This window comes from Lemur catta, chromosome 9 (genome assembly GCF_020740605.2).
Source record: "Lemur catta isolate mLemCat1 chromosome 9, mLemCat1.pri, whole genome shotgun sequence".
NCBI classification, from domain to species: Eukaryota; Metazoa; Chordata; class Mammalia; order Primates; family Lemuridae; genus Lemur; species Lemur catta.
Window position 1 is genome coordinate 31,782,610 of NC_059136.1, and position 21,699 is coordinate 31,804,308.

The 21,699-nt window shown below is 46.3% G+C and overlaps 1 protein-coding gene across 1 annotated transcript in view; it reads right to left on the bottom strand.

The window, feature by feature from the left end:
* TG (thyroglobulin) overlaps positions 1-21,699 on the bottom strand; it is a 244,685-nt gene that overhangs the window by 148,468 nt on the left and 74,518 nt on the right. Inside the window, exons 28-34 of the mRNA XM_045561428.1 lie at positions 14,907-14,972; positions 14,060-14,140; positions 10,841-10,978; positions 9,893-10,069; positions 8,520-8,631; positions 6,441-6,520; positions 5,576-5,719 (exon numbers count right to left, since the gene is read on the bottom strand). Of these exons, the coding sequence (XP_045417384.1) occupies positions 5,576-5,719; positions 6,441-6,520; positions 8,520-8,631; positions 9,893-10,069; positions 10,841-10,978; positions 14,060-14,140; positions 14,907-14,972 (798 nt within the window). The remainder of the gene's footprint in view (positions 1-5,575; positions 5,720-6,440; positions 6,521-8,519; positions 8,632-9,892; positions 10,070-10,840; positions 10,979-14,059; positions 14,141-14,906; positions 14,973-21,699) is intronic.

Here is a 21,699-nt window from a genome sequence, read left to right on the forward strand (position 1 = left end):
CCTGTGTGCAGGTCTCTCCCTCTGAGGCTGCGATGTCTGCGACAGCAGGAACCTACTTACCTCGTCCCACCTGCTGCCTATTGCTGGGAACAGGCCGCTGCTCCCTCACCCGACTCCCCTGTATCTACGCCCAGCTTTCCCCTTTAGTCACTTCTGCAGAATTTTCTGTTCCCCTTTCATGCTCTGAAGGAGCACCGCCACCCCCATCCCACCCTGGGATCCCACCACAATAACACAAGCCACAGTGCTGTGATTCTCTGATCACAGAGAAAGTGATTATCGCCTCAGGATGGGAGAGGAATCGCAGCAGCCTCATGAGATGGGTGAGTAAGTCCACACGGGAAATGGGCTTTAGAGTTTTGGCTGACATACAGTGAGTGCTTAAGAGAGGTTCATTTTCTTTCAATCTGCCTCCTTGGCCAGACCACCAATCCTTGTCAGGCAGGGACTTCAACCCCTTGTGCCTCTATCGTGTCTGGCACATAGTAGGAGTTCAATAAATATCAGTTCCTGATCCTTCCTAGGGGTAGGTCCTCAGAAACAGGGGACCTAAGATTAATGGGATCATGGTAACCACTCGATATAGACATTGCTGCACTGAACGATCAAACCATGGATTTGAAGCAAGGCCAAAGTCTATTATTGAAATCCTCCATCAGAATTCCTTTGTAAAAATGTGCAAACTAAAAATAAAACCATAATCCCCCCACCAACTGAACAGACCCCCTCTTGGCCAAGGGAACCCCAGAAAAACCTTAAAACTGAGTTCCCAGCCATGAAGGGAAGGGAGATCAGACATACCTCATTCTACCCCCTCCCTTTTGGAGTTTAGACACAGCTGACCAGCAGTAATGTTAAAACAGAGATCAGAAGACTGACAAAACAGACTCTGGGACAATAAGATACTAAATTATTAATAGGACCTAAGGCCATGCAAGACAAATGTGAAGTCACACTTGCAGGCTATCAGTTTCCTTAGCAGATCACTTGAGCGGGTATATTTTGGCTTGTTTACAATTAGCAGACTTTCTTATCTTAACTTAAAACATTTCAAGCTTTTACATAAAGCTTTATTTTTTTTTAATCAATTACAATCAAAGAATCTCTGAACCTACCTATAACCTATAAGCCTCGGCTTCGAGACATCCTGCCTTTTTGGGCCAAACCAAATATATACCTTCCATGTATAGATTTATGATTTTTTACTTGAAATTCCTGTCTCCCTAAAACGCATAAATCCAAACTACAACCTGACCACCTTGGGACCACTTGCTCAAGGCTTCTTGGACTTATGGATCCCTGGGCCATGGTAACACATTGGCTCAGAATAAACCTCTTTAAATTATTTTACCGAGTTTGTTTTTTTTCCATTAGCAAATGTACATCTCACAAGCCAGCGCTGCCTCAGAGGTAGAGGTGAGGGTCCTAGCCATCTTTCAAGTCCCAGGCCTAGCGCCCCTTCCTGCATAAAGCCCTCCCTAGCCCCATAGAGGCTATTTCCTACTATTATGTAAGCAATTATCTAATACAAAGACAAGAGTGCGAGAAAAGTAATAACAATGTCAGCTTCAGTGGTGGGATTTTCCAACAGTATACTGGTGTGGTTTTGTCTACTAGAGAAAGTAGAATCCAAGACCATACTAATAATCAGAACTCAGCTAGTGTGTTTTGGCTCAAAATATATCATGAATCAAAAGATTTTTTTATAGTTTTGTACTGGCCAACATGCCCCAGCTGGGAAAATAGTCTTATTTATTAGCCCAGTCTCCTGAAGTAAAATTCCTTTTCTCTGCCTAGCTCTTGGGAGGAGATAGTCCACAGGGTCTTAAGACTTACCCCACCACCCACTTCTGATGAAGATGGAGGAGAAAGAACCTTATCCTGCTCTGATGGAGTCACACTACACCGCGTCATCACCATCCTCTGACAGCCAAACCTCCTCCTCTAGTTCTGACAGGGGAACCGCAGAGCCACACAGGCCAGAATACGTGCATCCCAAGGTGTTTCCTACCCAGGGGTCACGGATGGAAGAATGAGAGACTGATGGCATTGTGGCACTTTTTCTTTCTCTCCCCACACGCCCAAACACCGAAAGCAGGCAGCACATGGTGTGAAGACCACCTGCTGGGGCAGTTCTGTGCCAGCAGGCAGAGGGGACTGCAGGAGCTAGTCATCGAGGCCACAAGGAGGGCCCAGAGGAGCCTCCAGCAACAGACTTCCGAATCTCCTCCATGGTCTCAGTGCTTGTCCCCTCCAAAACTCATGTTGGAATTAAACTGCCATTGCAATAGTATTAATAGGGGGGACATTTAAGAGGTGATTAGGCTATGAGGGCTCTGCCTTCATGGGTGGGATCAATGTATCTATAGAAGGACAAGTTCAGCCCCCTTTCTCTCTCTCTGCCCTTCCACCTTTCTCCATGGGATGATGATGCAAGAAGCACCCTGATATTGGACTTGCCAGCCTCTGGAACTGTGGGCCATACATTTCTGTTTATTATGAATGACCTAGTCTGTGGTATTCTGTTGAAGCAGTACAAAATGGACTAAGACATCTCCCAGGCAGAATTAATTTCTTTCTCCTGTGTTCACATGACACTTTATTGATAAGAATGTTTTCTAGTACTTAGTCTTTTCTGCTATATTCAATCATATTTCCTCATGTCTTCTTCACTAGGTTGTAAGCATCTAAGGAAAATGAGTATATCTTATTAACCCTACTTTTCCCGGTACCCAGCACAGTGTATGGCCCAAAAGAGACACTCAGCAAGGCTTTAAAACGTCTTACAATAAGAGAGACGCAGCACAAGAATGGCTTATTTCTTTACAGTCTATAACTCCTCCTTAGACTGAGAGTGCCTGGAAAACAGTAATCACATCTTATTCACACTCAGCCATATAACACAGTGACTTAGAGTCAGAAAGACTTGGGTTCAACTTCTAACTCTGTAATCTATCTGTTGTGTGACCTTGGGTAAGTGACTTAACCTCCCTGAGCCCCTATTTCCTCATCTGACTTGGATGTGAGGATTAAATGAGATGATGCTTACAAACTTCTTGGCATCCAGCCAGGCACATGGTCAGAGCCCAACACACAGAAGCTAGATTTGTAATGCCAGAGAGTCCAGGCATGTCTGATGATCACTCAGTATTTGTTGAAAGAGTGCCCCTCTGTGAATTTTTAACTCCCTGCCCTGTAGTTCCTGGTCAAAACTCCTGAGTCCCCAGAATGACCCTACAGAACATATGTTGGAAAAAGTTAGTGGTCCGTGAAGTCAGATGAAAAGAAACAGAACAGATGGAATGAGTTGGGACAATGAGTACCTTGGGTTCTTTTCCTTGCCAACTCCTGTCAAAATGTTGGGACACTCTGGTCTGATTCCCATTATATTTCTGAACAAATGAATTACTTTCTAAGCTTCTTTTTACCCAGCTCTTCCATGAGTAATACAAAGATGGAAAATGACATTTTTCAGGCTTTGGTAAGGTGAGGAGGTGAGAGGACAGATGGGGAAAGGAGGTGCTGAGAGATGAGAGTTCAGTTCTGAAACCCTCCAAATACCCTAGAGCTGGCATTGGATCTCCTTCAGGGCTAAAGTCCTAGGCAGGCATTTTCTCCCTGCCCCTGTGAGTTAAAGAAGGGAAACTGCTATGTATGGAAAAATCTTCCCTAAATAGAAAACCACTGAGGCTATTTCATTACACAACCCTGATGTTTCTCCTAAAACAATTCAAGATGTTAAACTAAAATAAAAAGCCAACAGAGTAAATTCAGATCGAATCACAGGAGGCTAAAGGTGGACATGAGCGGGAAGATTCCATTCAACCTGGTAATAATTAACTTCAAAACAATCTGCCATGAAGTGAGGAACACGTAGGGACCGGTGGGCTCAGGAACAGAGGCTGAGGGCCAGATTCTGCCCCGGAGCCCTGTCTGGACCTTTCAGGTTGGACCTGGCTCGGGAACCAGAGGCCAAACCACCAACTGGTTTGGTTTGTTAATTTATTATTCTTTTTTCTTTTCAACTTATTAGCCAATTTCTTGTTAGTTAATTAAGTTGGGGGAAAACCAGTCAGACAAGGTATTTAGACAGTTTCATATCCCATTTCACTTATGGGATATTGAAGACCCACCAGGAGGCAACAGTGTAAAAGGGAAGAGTGTAAGTTTGAGATCATCAGATCTGGGCTTGCAACCTGACTCTGCTTCTTACTAGCTCACTAACTTCCACTTTCCATGCCACAGCCGCCTCATCTTAAAGTAGAAGAAATGCTACCTACTCCACAGGGGTATCATGAGCATGAAATGATATGACCCATCATGTGTCTGGCACATAGTAGGCACACGAAGAATGTCAGTTCTCCTCTCTGCCTGCTTTGGGCAAAGTGTTATATTGGGTCCAAGACTCCTCCCAGATCAGACATTGCATGACTCTAATTTCTTGGGCAAATACTAAGCAAGGGCCAGCACCATCCTATGTCTACCCTGAAACCCAGGAGGAAGCCACTAGTGGGAGAGGTTGGAAACACTAAACTTCAGCTCATGCTCTCCATTTGACTCCTCCTGCACTGACAGGGCTTTTTGGATCTAGGACATCTTTGTGAATTTGCTTCTGGGACACAGGGAGAGGATGTTTAATTTCCATGGAACTGCCATAGCAGAAACACCCAGGAAGTAAGAGGTGACAGGACCACAGTGAGTTTCACTCACTTATTTTACCAGTGGGGAAACTGGAGAAGTGGTATGGCTTTCCTAAGGACAAATCCATAGTGGGTGACAGAGTTGGGAAACACTAATGTCTACTCATCTGAGTCCAGTAACTGCTCCACCACACTGTGGAGGCCAATCATTCATTCCTTCATTGATTTTGAAGTGAACTTCTAAAATGTGCCAGGATATAGTCACCACACATGCCTTAAGGACCCACACTGGGCCAATATCACCTTGGCCTTGAAATCCTTACTCTGTGTGTATCGTCAAATACACATCAGTTGTTCCCCTTTCCCTCCCTGAGACTGCCATTGCCGCATTGTCCTGATGAATAATCAAGGTGAGAAGAACAAGGGAACCTGGCAGGGTCCACACCTGTTGATTCTGCCTGTCCAGCAGCGGTTCCTTCTCTGCTTTGAGAAGCTTCCCCCCCCCCCAGTGCACGCAGAATCGCTGGGACTGGTCAGGCCGCCCCACCCGCCCTCTGGCAGTGGGTGGACTCAGAGCCCAAGCAGGGCCAACTCTCCCCCTTGAATCTACAGATTGACTACAACAACCGGAGCCTGTGCAGTGGATCAGTGACAACAGTGGCAGAATGAAGAAGCCGTCCGTTTGTTCTTGCTAAACACATCAACAGAGCTGGTCCACGTCCATCTTTTCTGAGGCCCACTTTGTCATCTTTCCTTTGAGGCAATGGGCAAACTTACAATAAATTTCTTTTCTGCTTAAATTAAACAGAATAAGTTTCTGTTGTTTGCACCAAATGAATCCTGACTAATCTACTTCCCAACCCAAGGATGCTGCCCTAGTGCGTGGGAAATAGTGAACTAAAGACACACACAGCTGTCAGGGGCAGGCTACTTACTGGGCTTCTGGTACCACCCAAAGGGATAGGTGCGCACTTCAATGTCAGGAAAGCCACAGTCCAGAATGCGCCAGGCTCCTCCATTCTCCTCGCTGCACATCTGGAGTCCCAAGCTGCTCAGAGTGAGGCACGCCACCTCTCCTCCTGGGGCAAAAAACCGCCAGGAACAAGAAAATGAGCATGATGGAATATTCGAATTGAATGAGAAATCCTGCAAAGTTATTGTTCAGCAGTCATCCAGGGTGCAACACTATATTTCAGGTAAAATCTCAGCCACTGCTGAAAACCTGGTACCTGAACTTAAGGAGCCTGTGATCTAATAGGCAGCTAATATTTACCAAGCACCTATTCTGTGCCCAGGGCTGGGCTGGGGCTCTGTTTGTATCATTTCATTTGATCCTCCCACAACCCTAGAAGGAAGGTAGCATTTGTATCCCTACGTAGAGATAAGGAAACTGAGGCTCAGAGAGATTAACTGAGTTGTCCAGAATGACACCACTAGTAAAGGACTGAACCAAGTATTAAATACAGATCATGAACATAGATCTGAAGTCCACTCCACCTGACCCAAGGCCTGAAAGCTGAGCAGAAGACAGCTCAGCGGCATGTGGAAGGAAGGAAGTCTGGTCGGTAGAACTGCATGTGTAGAGCTGAACATCACTGGGCCAGGACCCATGTCCCAGCTGTCACATTTATTAGCCACTTCCCTCCGTTTCTAAGCCCCCACTTCCTTATCTGTGAGTGAGGATCACTCCTCACTACCCCCTAGAGGGGATGGTGAGGATTAAATAAGATCACAGATCTGAATGTGTTTTCTAAACTGTAAAGTGCTGTACACAGGGGACAGTGAGTATGTTATCATTACCTGTTAACTGGGAAACATTCAGAAATCCGAAGCCAGTGCAGCATGGGTCCATGTCACACAGACGTTCACATTCAAAGAACCTGACATAAGGAGAGAAAGAACAGGCCCGAAGGCTTCTGCTGGTGGCCCAGGTCCTACAAGGCTGTAGTCATTCTGACTTTTGGGGACCAGCTTTTTTATGACTACCTAAATTGGGAGTGCTTTGACCAATGTGCATGAGTAGATTTCTAGCTTTGAGGTTCTTTCTGAAAACAAAGTCTACTTTTCTCAGGAATGTAGTCTTGCCATTCCTCATTCCTTCCTGCATTCATTCATCATGCACATATTCTGTGCCTGTTGTGTGCCAGGCACTGAGCCACGCTAACCCAGGATCCTAACTGTGCTTCTACAATCCCTTCAGGGGAGCAGAAAGTCTCCGTTTTGGATTCTGGGAATAGGAAAACATAGTGATGGAAGAATCTGTACAAGGGGGAGACTCCCTGGGCTTGCAGTTGGGGTGACTCAGCAGGGGGCTATTGAAGCAGCAGGATCTGAGCCCATGCTCCCCTTGAATTCTTCTCCCACTCGTTGCACAGCGTGGACTCGTCACACTGGACCAATGCATTTCTGTTTTCTGGGCCAGCCCACCCAGGCTCTCTGTCAGGACCTACCTTGCTCACCCACTCAATGTAGCTACTAGGCCCCGGCTTCTTAGGAATAGTCATGGAAGGAGGGATTTAGTGCTAAGTTCCCCTTGCCCTGACCACATGTCCCAGTCTGACCACTCATTCCTGACTCCTGAGAGCTTTCTCAGCCCCTTCTTGGTGTGGGGACCCTGCCTCATTCTTGCCGCTCTGCTTGCCTGAACCCAAGTCACATCCCAGCAGCTGAAGCTTTTATCTGCTGGCAGCTTCACCAATGATGGCTGCATCTGTGTCCTGATGCCTGTGGGCCACCTCCCTGCCTTTCCCTCTCCTGGGGCCCTGACCATCTGCCCACCTGCCCACCTGCCCACCTGCCACTTCCTTTTCCTTCCTTGGAAACCCATTGCTAAGCTACCCTGGGCCGTGCACTGTCCCCAGGCAACTACCCTCCCCTGAGCTCAGACGCACAGGTTCTGCTTCCCTAGTTCCCGTCCCAGCTCGATGGTCAGGCTGCTCCCTGGCCCCAGCCCTCCTTTTCTTCCACACGATGGTATCCAGCCAGGTCTCAAGACAGACTCGCCGAGTCATCTTTTTATCTCCATTTTCAAAAGTAGATTGTAAACACCAGCAACATGAGTCAGTGTCAAAACTCAACAACACTTCCTAGATCAACAATTCATGAATGAATGACTCTCGAATTTTAAAGTACAAAAGAATGACCAGGGGGAACTTCCTTAGAATTCAGATTCTTGAACCTCATGCCAGGAAATGCTGAGTCAGTGGGTCCAGAATAGGACCGAGGAATGTGGTTTATAAAAAGCTCTTCCGGGGATTCTGATAGATGAGATTAAACTAATGAAAGAACAACTGAGCAAATAAATAAACAGTAAAATGAAATTTTAAAATAACAAATAAAATACGTAAAAAGTCCTTAGAAGCTCATGGTTCTAGTAAAAGTTCTCTTTGCTCTCAGATTCTGAATACAGCACTATAAGGCTTTGAGGATCAAGTTCATTATGAGCTTGATAATTTTTATTAATTGACAAGATGTAGCTCAGTCTGTCTCTTTCCCATCAGCCAACTGGAGGTTTAGGGCTAAATTTTATGTTTAAGATGACTAACTTACCTTAGCCAAGGTTTTATGATATGGTTAGTTCCTGATTATCTTTTTTCCCCTTATCTTTGAGTTTTATAGTTTTTTAAAAAAGTTTTTTTGTTTGTTTGTTTTTATGAGATGAGGGTCTTGCGATGTTGCCCAGGCTGGACTCTGAACTCCTGGCCTCAAGCAATCCTCCTTAGCCTCCAAAGTAGCTGGGACTATAGCATGCACCATCACACCTGTATAATTTTTTTTTAATGCTTCTGCCTTTAACTGTTATTGCATCACCTTCTCTAAGGAAATATTAATAGAAGGGTCTTAATAATACAAAATAGGGGTAGAGTGGAATTAGCTTACCCATTAGAAATGGATTTTTCAGACATAGGCACTTTGTTTCTAATGGAAATCCCCGTCAGTTTTTGGAATGGTAGGCGAGTATAAAAGTTTGTCACTTTATCTTTCAGTACCACTGCACAAAGGAAGAAAGAAATTATATTATTTAGAGAAATATTTGCTGTATCCACAAAAATATGAGGACAAAGGAGCAAAAACCAGACGGAAAGCTTCTAATTCAAAATGACACATTAAAATCATGTACTGACTCTCAGCTCCCAACCCAAATCTCACTAAAATGATAGTAAAGAGATTCTTATAAAGGCGTAAACCCACAAAGACTAGGAGAATAAGAGAGGGGATATAACAGAGGAGATTTTGGAAGCTAGAAAGCATATAGAGGAATAAAAATGGACTTAATAGACCTAAAAAGGCTGACTCAAGTTCTCTGTGGGAAGAACCAAAAAGCAACTCAATATGCCTTTTAGAATCCCACAGGGTTGGAGCATGGCAGCACTCATGTAGAGGTGCCTAGAACAGAAGGCTTGGCTGAAAATATCTTTAAGAAACAACGAGGTCTCCAGACGCCCTCCTCTGCTCTCCACAGTGGACAACTGTCCCCTCCCCACTGTGGGAGAAGGTGGAAGTTTCATTCTCTGGAGAGCGTCTCTTGGGTGCATCAGGCAGAGTGAATGGCATAAGCACCACAATTCAGACTACATGGCGAATGCTGAGACCTCCCTACCTTCCAACTTTATTTGACACCTAAACCACTAGCAGCCCAACTTTTACCCAAGGCCAAGAATTGAGCGATTTCTCTGGAGAAAGGACCTAAAAGTACTGACATGAAGGATCCCCCAAAGGATGGCCCAATGAGATTATCCTACAAAGAAACCTGAAGTCAAGAAGCTGCCACCACACACTCGGAGCTGCCTGATCAGCTGTGGGCCCTCTGATGTTTGAGTGGTGAAACAGGGGTCACCAGATATCTGAGAAAGGCCTCCAGCACGGACACTGAGTGGAGGGGGACAACTTCTGGAGGAAACAGAGACTGTACTGAGTGGAAAAAAACTCCAAAAAATGGCATCCCTAATGTCCTCAGAGAGAAAAATCACCTTCCATCTTGCTACAGTCACTGCTGCTGAAATCCTCTGTAGCATACAGTCATATGGGCTACTACTAACTGATACACCCATTCACAGCATCTCCCTCTGAGGAGTGAGATTCCAGAGCAGGACAATTCTCTATAGTCAACCTGATGGATTTCTGAATGGCTTCACATTTCTACAAGGATAACTTTATTTTTTAAAAAAGAAGAAATTAATCTGGGCATTTCTAAAACCACAGCCAGCAGCCCACTGGAAATACGGTTTATGCAGATCCCACCAAGCACCCACCTTTCTTCCGGTACAGGGCCTTTGGTCGATAGGGCAGGATCAGTCTGCAGCCCTGGGCACCAGACTCCATGGTGCTGTCACACACCTGGGCTTCGGGGTAGAGGGTGCAGGTGAAGTACAAGGGTGCACTCTCTCTTATCTCTGCAAGCTGACAGAAAGAGGGTTCCTGTACACATCCTATGGGCAAGAGAACAGTTGGTTTTTAGTCCTTGGGGAGCCTGCAGGGGAGAATTATCTCTACAGGATTATCTAGGGAAAAATACCCGGCAGGGATCCCTCCTAGTTAGGGCACAGATCCAAGACAGTCATGACCAGGCAGTCTGGAAGGCCCAAGCAAAAACACTGGGGTTCTGCTAGCTGGGGAGGGGGCCGTGTGGCCCCAAATAAAGGCAGAGTCAAATGGGGTGAGGGGTAAGCCTCACATTCGACAATACGGGTGGTGAAAGGATAAAATTCCATTGGGTCTAACCATGACCATCTCAGAGACAGTCAAGATCTGCACACCAAAGGCCACAGGACTGTAAAATCTGTGGACACTGTGGATGATCTCCCCTGCCTCCACGCCCATGTCACTCTCTGCCTCTAATATACATGAGCTCTCCAAGGGCAAGGAACATGGTTGATTCATGCTTTTGGTGGTGGCTCTTTTTCTCCTTGAAGTCAAACACAAGGCCCAAAACATAACACATACTCAATAACTGACAGACGGATGGGTAGATGGATGGATGACAGGTTCTGGGAGCAGAGTAGAGATTAAGTATACTGTGAACTTCCTGACAATAAGGGTTATATCCTATCTTTCTTCTATGTGACCCATGGTATTAGGAGTGTAATAATCCGTGAGTTTTACCACTGATTTTGATCTTATGCTTCTCAGGAGTTGCCAAATAGGCTGTTACACCTGCTCACAGGATCCAGGGGAGAAGGATGGGGTCTCAGGATACTTACGAGACAGGCACCACAGGTTTGCCTGCTGGGCTGAAAACAGGTGTTTGAAAAGCCAGTGCTGCTGGCTGGGCAGGGATCGGTTTCCATTGACAATGACCCCGTCAAGGTCCACAGGGGAGAAGAGTTCTGTTGTCAAACCTGAAAAAGGAGAGAGTCAACTTGCTTTCCCTTATTGCTATAAAGTGAATATGAGAAAGACACAGGAAGAAAAAAACAGAGAGAGACAGTCAGAGACAGAGGCAGAGACATTTTTAGCCTAAATGAGGTCAGAGAAGGAGTAAAGTCAGTAGAATTGGGAGTCTGGTTGGGCAGGAAATATTCCGAAGGCCCCAGAAAGTCCTAAAAATTATGAAATTGCAGAATCCTAGAGTCTTGGTTTAGAAGGAACCTTGGGAGCCACCTGGTCCACCTTTTCACCCAACAGAGCACCTTTCCCCTTGGGATTTCTGGCTAATATGCCCATCACCCTGCATGACATCTCTGTGCCAACCACAGCAGCTCACCTTGTTGTTAGTGAGTTGTAGAATCAAGTATATCTCTTTGTAACTTTTAACCACTGAGCCTCCTGTCTTCTGAAGCCACATGGAAGCCCAGCCTCTCTCCCATATGGCAGCCTTCATCTAAGAAAACAGCTTTCAGCTTTGCTCAACCCCGAACCTGAAAGTTCTATCTAGCTCAACCATTCCCTGAGTCTTTCCTTGTGTCTTCATACACCATGATCCCAGTTTAAGCCCCTTCCTGGGATCCCCACTGCCTACAGAACAGAAGTCCAAGCTCTGTCCTCAGTCTGAGATCTACCTGCATTTTGAGCCTCATCTCTGATTGCCTAGATTTGCACCCCAGCAGCGTGCAACCCTGGTAATGCTAGGTCATCACCACGCCATTTACAGTCCCCATATGACTGCTCCTGCTGCTTGTGCTTCAAGGAGCAGCTTTGTCTCCTCCTTCTCTGACATCTGTGGCCTTATAAAGAGGTTCTCCAGGGCTGAGGGCCCCAACATCCAGGCCCAGGGGGATAGCTGTGTAGCCTTTAAGGCCTTTGTCTTTCCAGAGGGACTTAGAGTGGGGACATGAAGCAGATCAGAGATATGAGCTGGGGCATGTTTACAATGTTCATTCATCTGGGGCTCTGAAATAAGGGGCCTTAGGCCCACATCCAGCCCTACTTTGCCATGGACTTGGGCATCTCTCAGCTGCCTGCCTTCTGCACTCCATAAAGCAGGCTCATGGAGACGGAGCTTCCTCACTAGCAATAACCACCAGGTGGAATAAAGGCTTTACAAGCAGCTGGCAAGGCCAGAAGCTTGGTGCTGTCAGAGACCTGAAACCATGTTACCACCCCAGCACACATTGCACATTACTGTTTAATGGCCAGTTCCCATGCCTGTCTCCCCACTGAAATGTGCCTAGCACAGGGTATGAGCTCAGGGAGAGCACAGACCACCTCTCAAGACAGCAGGTAAGGGAGAAAATACAAGGCAGCAGAACTAAAGGCACACCTGAGGTGCCCCCAACCACACTTGCCTTCAGAGACTTGGCACAGGCACCTTCTCCTAGGTGTCCCCTGAAGTGTCTGGCAGATCCTTCTGTGCTCCACTGAGAAGCCTTTCCTGCCCCCAACAGAATGCCCAGCCTCCCCCTGCCCCTGCGTACCCACTGCACCTGACACCTGTCTGCATTGCAGCCCTTGCCCCATTGTCATGCAGTCGCTGGCACGTGGGAATTCTCACTAGGCTATGCACGTCCAAGGCCACAGCATATGTGTTCCAAAAACGTCTGTTGGATGAATGAATGGATACTATAGCCACTTCATTTTATACCTAGTTTACATGCCATGTGAAGAAAAAACATTTCCTACTTGTTCTCTTAAATCTTTTCACCCCCCTTAAAGGCAAGAACAATCACTCTCCTTGGCTTCCTATGCTTGTCTCACTTGGACTGATTGCGGTAACCTGAGCAGAAAGGGGAAGATTCCTCCCTGCACTCTGAATCAGACAGGCCATTCTCATGGATGCTGAGAAGCGTAGCCCCAGTAAGTGAGCACATGGAGATGCCCCCGGGCCCAGGCTCAGTGCAATTTCTTCTGTAGGCACTGTTATCTTTATAAGCCCAGGAATGCAATCAACTGAGAAGGGGGAAACCGAGCTGAGCTTTGTCTATTCACTCTAAATCCCTCCAAGGCCTTGGACAGAGGCCAAGCTCCCTGCCTAGAAGGGAGGGGGGCAGACATTCCTCCCTATGGAAATCACACGAGAGTTTTGTAGGCGCTGCCCTAGAACAGTGTATAATGATGGATTTTACAGAATGTTCTCAAGTGCCGCTAACTCATTCACATTTACATCGCCACGAGCTGTGTGGCTGCCCCTAAAAGTCACCGCCAAGGTTGGGACTCACAGAAGCAAATGCCCCTGATCAGGCAGGGGAGAGCAGGAGTGCTGTATGCTGGGCAGTTTGGGGGCATCTGTTAAGTACCAGGCAATATGCCAAGCATTTGCCACCTAATGAGATGAGAGATTCTATACATTCTACACTTAGCAGGTAAGTAAATTACCCATGGCCACACAGGTGGTAGCCAGTGGCAGAATGTGGCTGCAGCTCTAGTCTATCTGCTTTATCACGTGGTGGCTCTCATTGCACCACACTGCCTTCCTGTGCCAGCAGACTCATTGGCCTCTCTCTCCTTTTTTCCCTCCTCTCCCTCTCCCTCTCTCTGAGTTTTAGCTCCGCCTCAGGAATAACAACCATAGACTGTGGAGGCAGGGAAGCCTCAGACACACATATGTGCTGTCCCTATCGACGTTTGGATTGGCGTGGCCATGACACTCCGATTCGCACAGACGGCTCATTCATTAAACAATTTCAGAATATTGATTGACATTGTCCTTACAGTCTTCAGGGTTGACATAAATGAAGCCACTGACCACAGACAGGTGAATCTTGCTCTTTAAATTTTTTTTTCCAGTTTTGTTATTATGGTTGTTTTTGTTTCCCACAACAGTGGTAAATTTGCAACAAATTTGCCTTACTTTCTGTGCCAACCACCCATCTGAGGAGCTGCCCATGTTTGTGAGATGGAAATCGGGTTAGAAGTTTAGAGGGGAGTCTGTGGCTGCAGAATAGAGTGATGTGAATGGGTCTATTCATTGATTAAATCCTTGGCACTGTCATTTTGTCTCCAGGTGGACATCCAAGTGTATACAAAGGATTGGGGGTTGGTACCTGTTTCTGCTGGAGATGCTGGCCTCAGTCCCGTGTCTCTTCTACATTCTGCAGACTCAGGCCGAGCTCCCATGTCAGAATCTAGGAAGACAAAGAGGAGAGTAGCTGTAATGTTGGGGAGAATGGGTGGTGCTCCTCGGGTCAACAAAATGGCAATAGCAATGTGGGAAATCCTCCTGGTCCACAGCCAGGTGCTTGAGACAAGATCCGGAGCAGGGCCCTTGGCATAGGTCAGCACTCTTTGGCCTTTCGTGGAACATCATCCAACCTCTCAATAATAGAACTATTATTGTCCAATATATTGAAACTCGAAGGAGGACAGATAAGCAGAAAGGAAGTGCCGAGTGTATGCTTGGCCTGAGCCTCATGTTTTGTCCCACCCTGCCCCATGGCCCACAGCAATATGATCTTTAAACAGGAGACTATGACACCACCCAACCGGGGGCCTGTCCCTGAGCCCTGAGCCCCAGGGAAAGAGGCACACTGGGCCGGGGCCAGGGACACTGGGACAAATGCCTCCTGCATTTGCAGTGGCTCCGAACTCCCCTCCTGGTAACAAGGGCGGCTTGTGGTCAGTGAACGTTATCGCACAGGAATCTAGTGCTTTCTCCCTCCATCCTTTCTTGAGTTTCTACACTTTTTATTTTTCTTTTAAACTTTGGTGTCTTATCTGATGAAGGGTTGAGGCCCTCTTATTCCACAGAAAGCATACACTTGGCAAGTATTAATAAATCTCTCCACATTCCCCTATGGGGAGCAGAGTGCCCTGCGAATGAGAAGTGGAGCCAGACAATCTCATGCAACCAACGTCCTGCTAAGCCACCCCCCCTTCCACCATGGAGCTCACCTTTCCAGAGATAAACCTGCTGGAAAAGGACAATGGTGTCTTGAGTTCCTTGCAAGGGCATCAGACCTGCAAAGGAAGATGTTTATTTTTGTGAGAATCAGTGTGCAGTCACTAAGAACCCACCATTAACACAACTGCCCCATCTCCCTCACACTGGCCTTACCTGAGCGTGAGAACTCTGTTTCTCACATAAGATATAACCCAAAAGTTTTTTGGAGCCCTATTCCACCTCCCTGGTACAAACCAGAGCTGGTCAGACCTCAGGTGTCACACTCAGAGCATCAAGGGGACCACTTTGGTGAGGGGCTGTGAACCTTTGACACAGAATCACTTAAAGAATTGAAGATTGGCTTAAAGAAAAAAAGACTCTTAGGACTAGAGGGCTGTGTTAGTTTTCCGTATCATTTAACCCCTCTGACACTCTTGCCTCACTGGTAAATGGGGGTGGTCATTGTTAGGATAGGAATACTGTGTATAAACTGTCTTCTGGAGTCCTCAACATTTGATATGTAACCACTTGTTGGCAACTGACACTATTTAACTTATTACCAATATCCAGTTTTCCTTTCTAAAAACTATACTCCCTCGTGTGCCACCCTGGATTTGATTGGATTGGCCACACCATTTCTTGATGGTCAGTGTTGCCTCTTTGGCCCCCACTCAGCTCTTAGTTCCTGCCCACCCCCTTGTGATATGAAACGCTGAGGAAATTGCTCAGAAAGCGCAGAGTATGGAGCCAAAAAGCCCCACATGTGGCAGGAGGTGCCTGGCTGACAACCCAAGATGTCAAGACATGATCAAATTTTGGTTTTTATTACTATTAAGAGCCAGTTACTGATAAGCAGTTATTATCATTAATCTAAATCTATAATGAGCACCTTTCATACATTACCTAACTTAAATATCACAGGCATGCTATAAGGTAAGGTCCCCAGTTTCCAGGTGGAAGAATCAAAGCCAAGAGAGGTTGATGCCAGAATTTAAACCCCACCTGTTTTGTTCCAAATCCCACACTCTCTCTTATCTGCCACACTGAGAGAGGATAATGTACAGTCATGCACCACTTAACAACAGGGATATGTTCTGAGAAATGGGATTTTGTTGCATGCACCTATAAACCTAGATGGTATATATATATATGTGTGTGTGTGTGTGTATGTGTATATATATATGTGTGTGTATGTGTGTGTGTGTATTTTCATGTGGAAAACAAAATGGCCCAGCACCATTACTGAATATCAGTCATGTCCCCTACTTGATCTGAAAAGCCAATATCAAGTGCTATATATCAGGTTTCTAGACATGCTCTGTTATAACCATATGGGCCCAACTTCATGTATTTGGCCCATCATTGCCCAAAGTATCATGAGGTACATGATTGTACTTTAGAATTCGGTCCATCTAGAATGGTAAAAATTTTAGAAGTTCTTGTGTTTAAAGAGGTGTACACTGAACTATCCGGAAAATTTGGCTATCAAAGTGATGAGCCCCATTAAGGATGACCATGTTCTATGCCATGGGGGTGACCCTCAAATACTGAGTTGCATTTCCGTTTTGTTTTACTTCTGAAATGGAGTAAACAAGGATACTAGAACTTCTCAGGCTGCCCAATGTTGGGATAACATGTTTCTTTAAAGGATCCACTCATAATTCTCTCGTAGCCTTCTTCAGAAGGTGGAAGTCATTTATAAAAGTTTGGGGAAGTTAAAACCTATGATATCTGAAAACCTATGATATCTGGGAGACCTGGACTTGGATCTCTGAAATTCTGAGACTTGTTCTCCACACTATAGAGGAGACCTCACCACATGCCCCAACACAGAGCGGGCAGCCAGCCACCTGCTTGGTTGTGTTCCATTTTCACTGTCTCTTCATGACAGCATCATTTGCTTATTATAAAGGTCAGGCTATGAGGCTTTAGACTTTTCACAGGGGAAATCAGATAATTTATTTTTTAAATATTTTTATACCCAAATCTATTTGATATACTGACTCTTTCAAGATAGATAAATATATAGACTATATGTAGATATATAAAAATAATCTTTAGTAATACTGATGTAAAGTAAATAAAGTTTTAAAAATATTTTAGGTCATGCATTGTGATTCTTGTTTAACCTGTGAAAGTTGGAGAAACAATGTCTTATCTCTAGGATGCTTTATTGTTTTCAAATCCAAGACTAAAACCAATGCCCACTTTAAGAAATAGCTTACCATGGGGTAATATTGGGCATTTAGATTATGAGTCCTCAGCAAAATCGCACTGACATCCCCATAGCTGCCCCTTTCCATTAGGAAATCCCAAGAGGAGGGTCTTTGCCTCTCTGCAGTCTCAGTTTCTGACCTGGGGTGAGTTGATGTACCTTTCACTCTGTCCAGACCATCTTATTTTTGTAGGTATGTGTGTCCTGCTTTACATAAAGTGGAAAATCATAGGTGCCTTCCATCACCCAGAGAAAAATGGGTGCTCCACACAGGTGCACACAGGTTTCGGACTGCATTTTTGGCCCAGAATGCACTGAACTGTGATATGAAGCAGGCCTTCTTACATATTTTGCCCATATCAAGGCAGTGGAGCCCTGTGTCTTCCAGCCTGGGAAATATGGCAAGACTTAACTTCAGCCTTGGTTTTTGCCCATTTCAACACAATTCAGTCCAGTGGAATTCAGTTAAATTCAGCCTACACATTGAGTACCTGGGTAGGTCCAGAAAGTCACTTGGGCAGCATAGACAGAGACTACTGTGTCCTCAGAAGCATCTCTGTAAGTCACCACAAGGAAAGTCATAGTCACTTGTTGGTTTTCGTTATTAAAATGATCGCCAGGTCTCCATAGGAGTGTGCAGAGAACACCAAGGTAAAAGAACTGATATCGCCCTTTGTGCTCTCATCTTCCTCAGCTCCCATCTCCATTTCTACATCCAAACACACCTCTTTCTATAGCCTCTCTAAACCAGTTAGTGGGGCCACCTCTTTCCCGGCCATCCTTGACTCCTCCCACCCATCAGTCTCTGTGTCCCACCAGGCGTATCCCGCCAGGCTAGCTCCTAAACTGCTCTTCAGTCCATCCGCTCCCATGAACCATCCAGCTCAGGCCTTACCCATGTCGTAACATCATTCAACTTTGACCGCTCACCTTGACCTTGGCTTCCCCCCATCCCTCAGCTGCACCACCCCCAGCATTCTTCCTGAAAGGTAAGCTTGCCTCCATCCTGCAGTAGCTACATAGACTTGAGAATTTGGTTCCTTGTTATCTGGCTCCCGACAGCTGAGCAGTCTCATGCCCAGCTCTGCCTCCAAGGTACAACCCCTCCCAGTCACCTTGAATGGTTGGTATCAGGTCCCTGAAGCACTGCACATGCTTTTGTCTCTGCCTAGAACCCTTGTTTCTTTCACCTGATTGACCTCTACTCATTCTTTAAGAATCAGGTTCTGCACCTCTCCTCCTGGAAGGCTTCCCTGAACCCTCCCATCTGGGTTACATGCCCTTCCTCTGGATTTGCACAGAACTCAGAGAACACCTTTCTCTCATCGCACACCTGGTGGCTATTGTGCAGCCCCTTGGATGTGCTCTGAGCCTCCTGAGGTTGGGAGCTGGCCCTTGTTCCATTTTACATCCCCCACCCCCGGCACAATCTTTGGTATAGAACTGGTGTTCAGTACATAGGTGAGCGCAGGAGAAATGCATGAGAGAACCAAAGCCGTCAGTGATACCCAGAGCCCCTCAGATAAACACAGAGCTTTGTCCCCCCCATGCATAAGCCACCAAATCAGTTTTCCTAAAGCAGATTTCCGACCCTTTGTTCCACGCCCCAAAACTTCCCTAGTGCGATATCGTTGGCGGTAAGAAGGGACACAGAACTGAAGCCAGCGTTATTCCTCCTCTTCCCTGACAAATGCTAACAGCTCTGATGGCCATGTGTCTCTTCCATTCCTTCCTCACCCCTGCTACACACACCCTCCAGGCTGCAGGGACACGCACACCTATAACATGAGGGGTTGGCATGGGGCATGATTCTTCAGCATTGGTGGGTGTTGTGTGGAACACCCAGAACATTTCCAAGGAAATCACAGGCTGCCATCTGTGGTGGTTAGTCTTAATCTACGCCCTCAGAGTGGGTAGGATGCTAAACTGGAAACCGCGCTCTGGGAGTGGTCCCGTAGCATTAAAAAGTGGCTGTCCAGGAACACCTCCCCCACCAGCCACAGATAACTCAATTCTCTCCATCCCCAATTAACACCTTGGGTTTTGCTAGTTAGCGTAATGAATTCTGGAAATATGTACATATTTATTGGTCAGATTAGCAACATTCAAAATACGTGGATTGGCTAAATATGTCCCAGTCTCACACCTACCCGAACAGGAAGACAGTGTGCAGCTTCCTGAGACCAATATCAAAATCAATCTGTGACTAGTCACCGATCTGAATGATTCTTGTTCATCTGATTTTGATGAAAAGGTGAGTTGAGTGCAGCTGTGAGAATATTACAGGTTCTGTCTTAAATAAACCTTTCAAACAAGGTGCCATAGGAATACCTAAAAGGACAGAGAACGAGGACTTCATTGGGCTCACTGAACAAGTGACAGGTTGTGACAGTCTCTGTGCCTGTTTGCTAATAGCTGCTTGGATACATGGCAGAATTCAGAGACTTGCTTGCATTACAATCCACTAGTGAGCTGTGAGACTTCTAGTCGTCAAAGATCACCATTACTAAGATTCACCTAACCATTGTGAGCCTCCAGCTTGGTTTAGGCAGGCTCAGAACAGCTGTGGTAGCTGCTGGAGGCCTGGCCAGGCTCAGCCTGACTCCCGTGGCCTAGGGGCATGTAGTGAGGCTGAGACAGTCTCCTAAGGTTCTGCCCTTCAGATGGTTCCCGGGGTCCTTGCCAGCTGTACCAATACAACAGCACTCGCCCAGAAGGTCGTGGGTTTACCTCTCTCCTCTCCTAGACAGTTAGCTGCCTTAGCAGGAGCCAGATACCAGAATCTCCACGTGTGCACCTCCCAGAATGAAGCAGAGCTGAATATGTGATCGTGGAGTTAATGAAATCTGAGTTCTGCTACTCAGAAGCGGAATAACCTGAGGAAGTTAGCTCGAATTTCTATGCCTCACTCTCCCCCTCAGTGAGGGCAGAAAACACTGTTTCCCTCCAGGTCTTAGGGGATTAATGGAGATAACATATGCGAAATGAACTGCTGGTCTATGCCCCAGGCTCTTTTTGGGGAGCTGCAGGAAGCCACAGCTGCCCTTGCCACAGTGGCAGGCGGGGTGGACCAGGAGTCAGTCACCCTTGCGGCGGCGCTCAACCAAGCACTCCAGAGCGCTGGTGAATGGACACACCAGCTCCTTGGCCCAGTCACTGGGATCATTCCAGAGTGTGCTTTTTACTGACTCACAGGATTGAGCACAACTAGCCTCAGAGCTCACCCTTTATTGGCTGTCTTCTTTGCATCATTTTCCCAATTGCTCTGCTTATATTCCTTGCCCTTCCTAAGTGGACACACTCCTGGATCCTTGTCTCATGGTCGATTCTGGGAGAACTCAAAGTAAGATGCAAACTATAGTGCTATGCACATGGCAACACACAACCCATGGCAGCAATTGGAAATAACTAATAGGGTCATTTTTAAATGGTCCATCCTAGTTTTAGATACTCATCAGACATCTAATCTAGATGCATCTGGTTACAATGGGTACCATAGATGTATCGTAAGTTTCTCCACCTCTCTCCTGGAACCCCAAGATAATGACAATCACCAATACAAAACAGCCTCCTATAAAGGAAACATCAGGCATCAGGCTGAGCCTCTCAATTGCTCAACAGCATTAAGCCTTTTGGATTCAGAATGAACCCAGTAGTATTTCTGCCAAGGTCTTTTTTTCCTATCAAATTTTAAGTTTCCCTGGGCATTAAGGGACATTTAATCTGTTTTTCATCCATTTTCACTTCAAGATACTGTCCAAACTAGCCATATGCAGTCCCAGAGCTTTCTAAGATATTCTTCTTAGAAGTAGGAAGGTTGATCCAGCCGACACCAAATGGTTGCAAACTCTCACAGATGCTCATTGGAAATCCGGGAGATGCAGCCCTTGGTGGGTTCCTCTCTTGAGAACACACACCAAAGCCGGCACAAGGGTTACACAGGAATCTCATCTTCTCAGCCATCTCTAGCTGATGACAGCAGGAAAGAGAAACCTCATGGCAAAAAGTGTTGTGTCTTCCAATTGGATAAAATGGCCTCTAGGTGTTTTGTAGGGTTGTTTGTGTATTTGTTTATTTGTTGTGGGCTAACTCACTCTCTGTTCCTGTAATCCTCATCAGTCCACTAAGATGGGCAAACAGGAGGCCTGCTGTATTTAACAATTTCTGCATCTGTCACCCCGACTAACCTGTGACTCCTTGAGAGCAGAAACCACTCTGCCTATCTTTGCACTCCACACCTGGCCTGGTCACCACATACCTGCCTAGCAGGCGCTCAGATATGAGGGAGGCAGGAGTGAGCACAAGGGCCGTGGCCATTGTGTGAGGACTTGCCACCCACTCCCCTCCTTTCCAGCTGTTCACACATTGCCCAGCTCACCTCTGCAACTCACACTGACCCTGCAACTTTCCTGAATACTCTGTCTCTTCTCCCAGTAGCCCTTTGAAATCCCTGCCATAGAATATGCTGTTAGCTGACATTAAGACCAATGTCTGGAGTATAGCAGGTCCCAGAGAGATATCTGAAGAATGAAACTCTCAGTTATTGGAGACTCCTTAATTTGTTGGTGCAATGACAATTCGGAAGCACT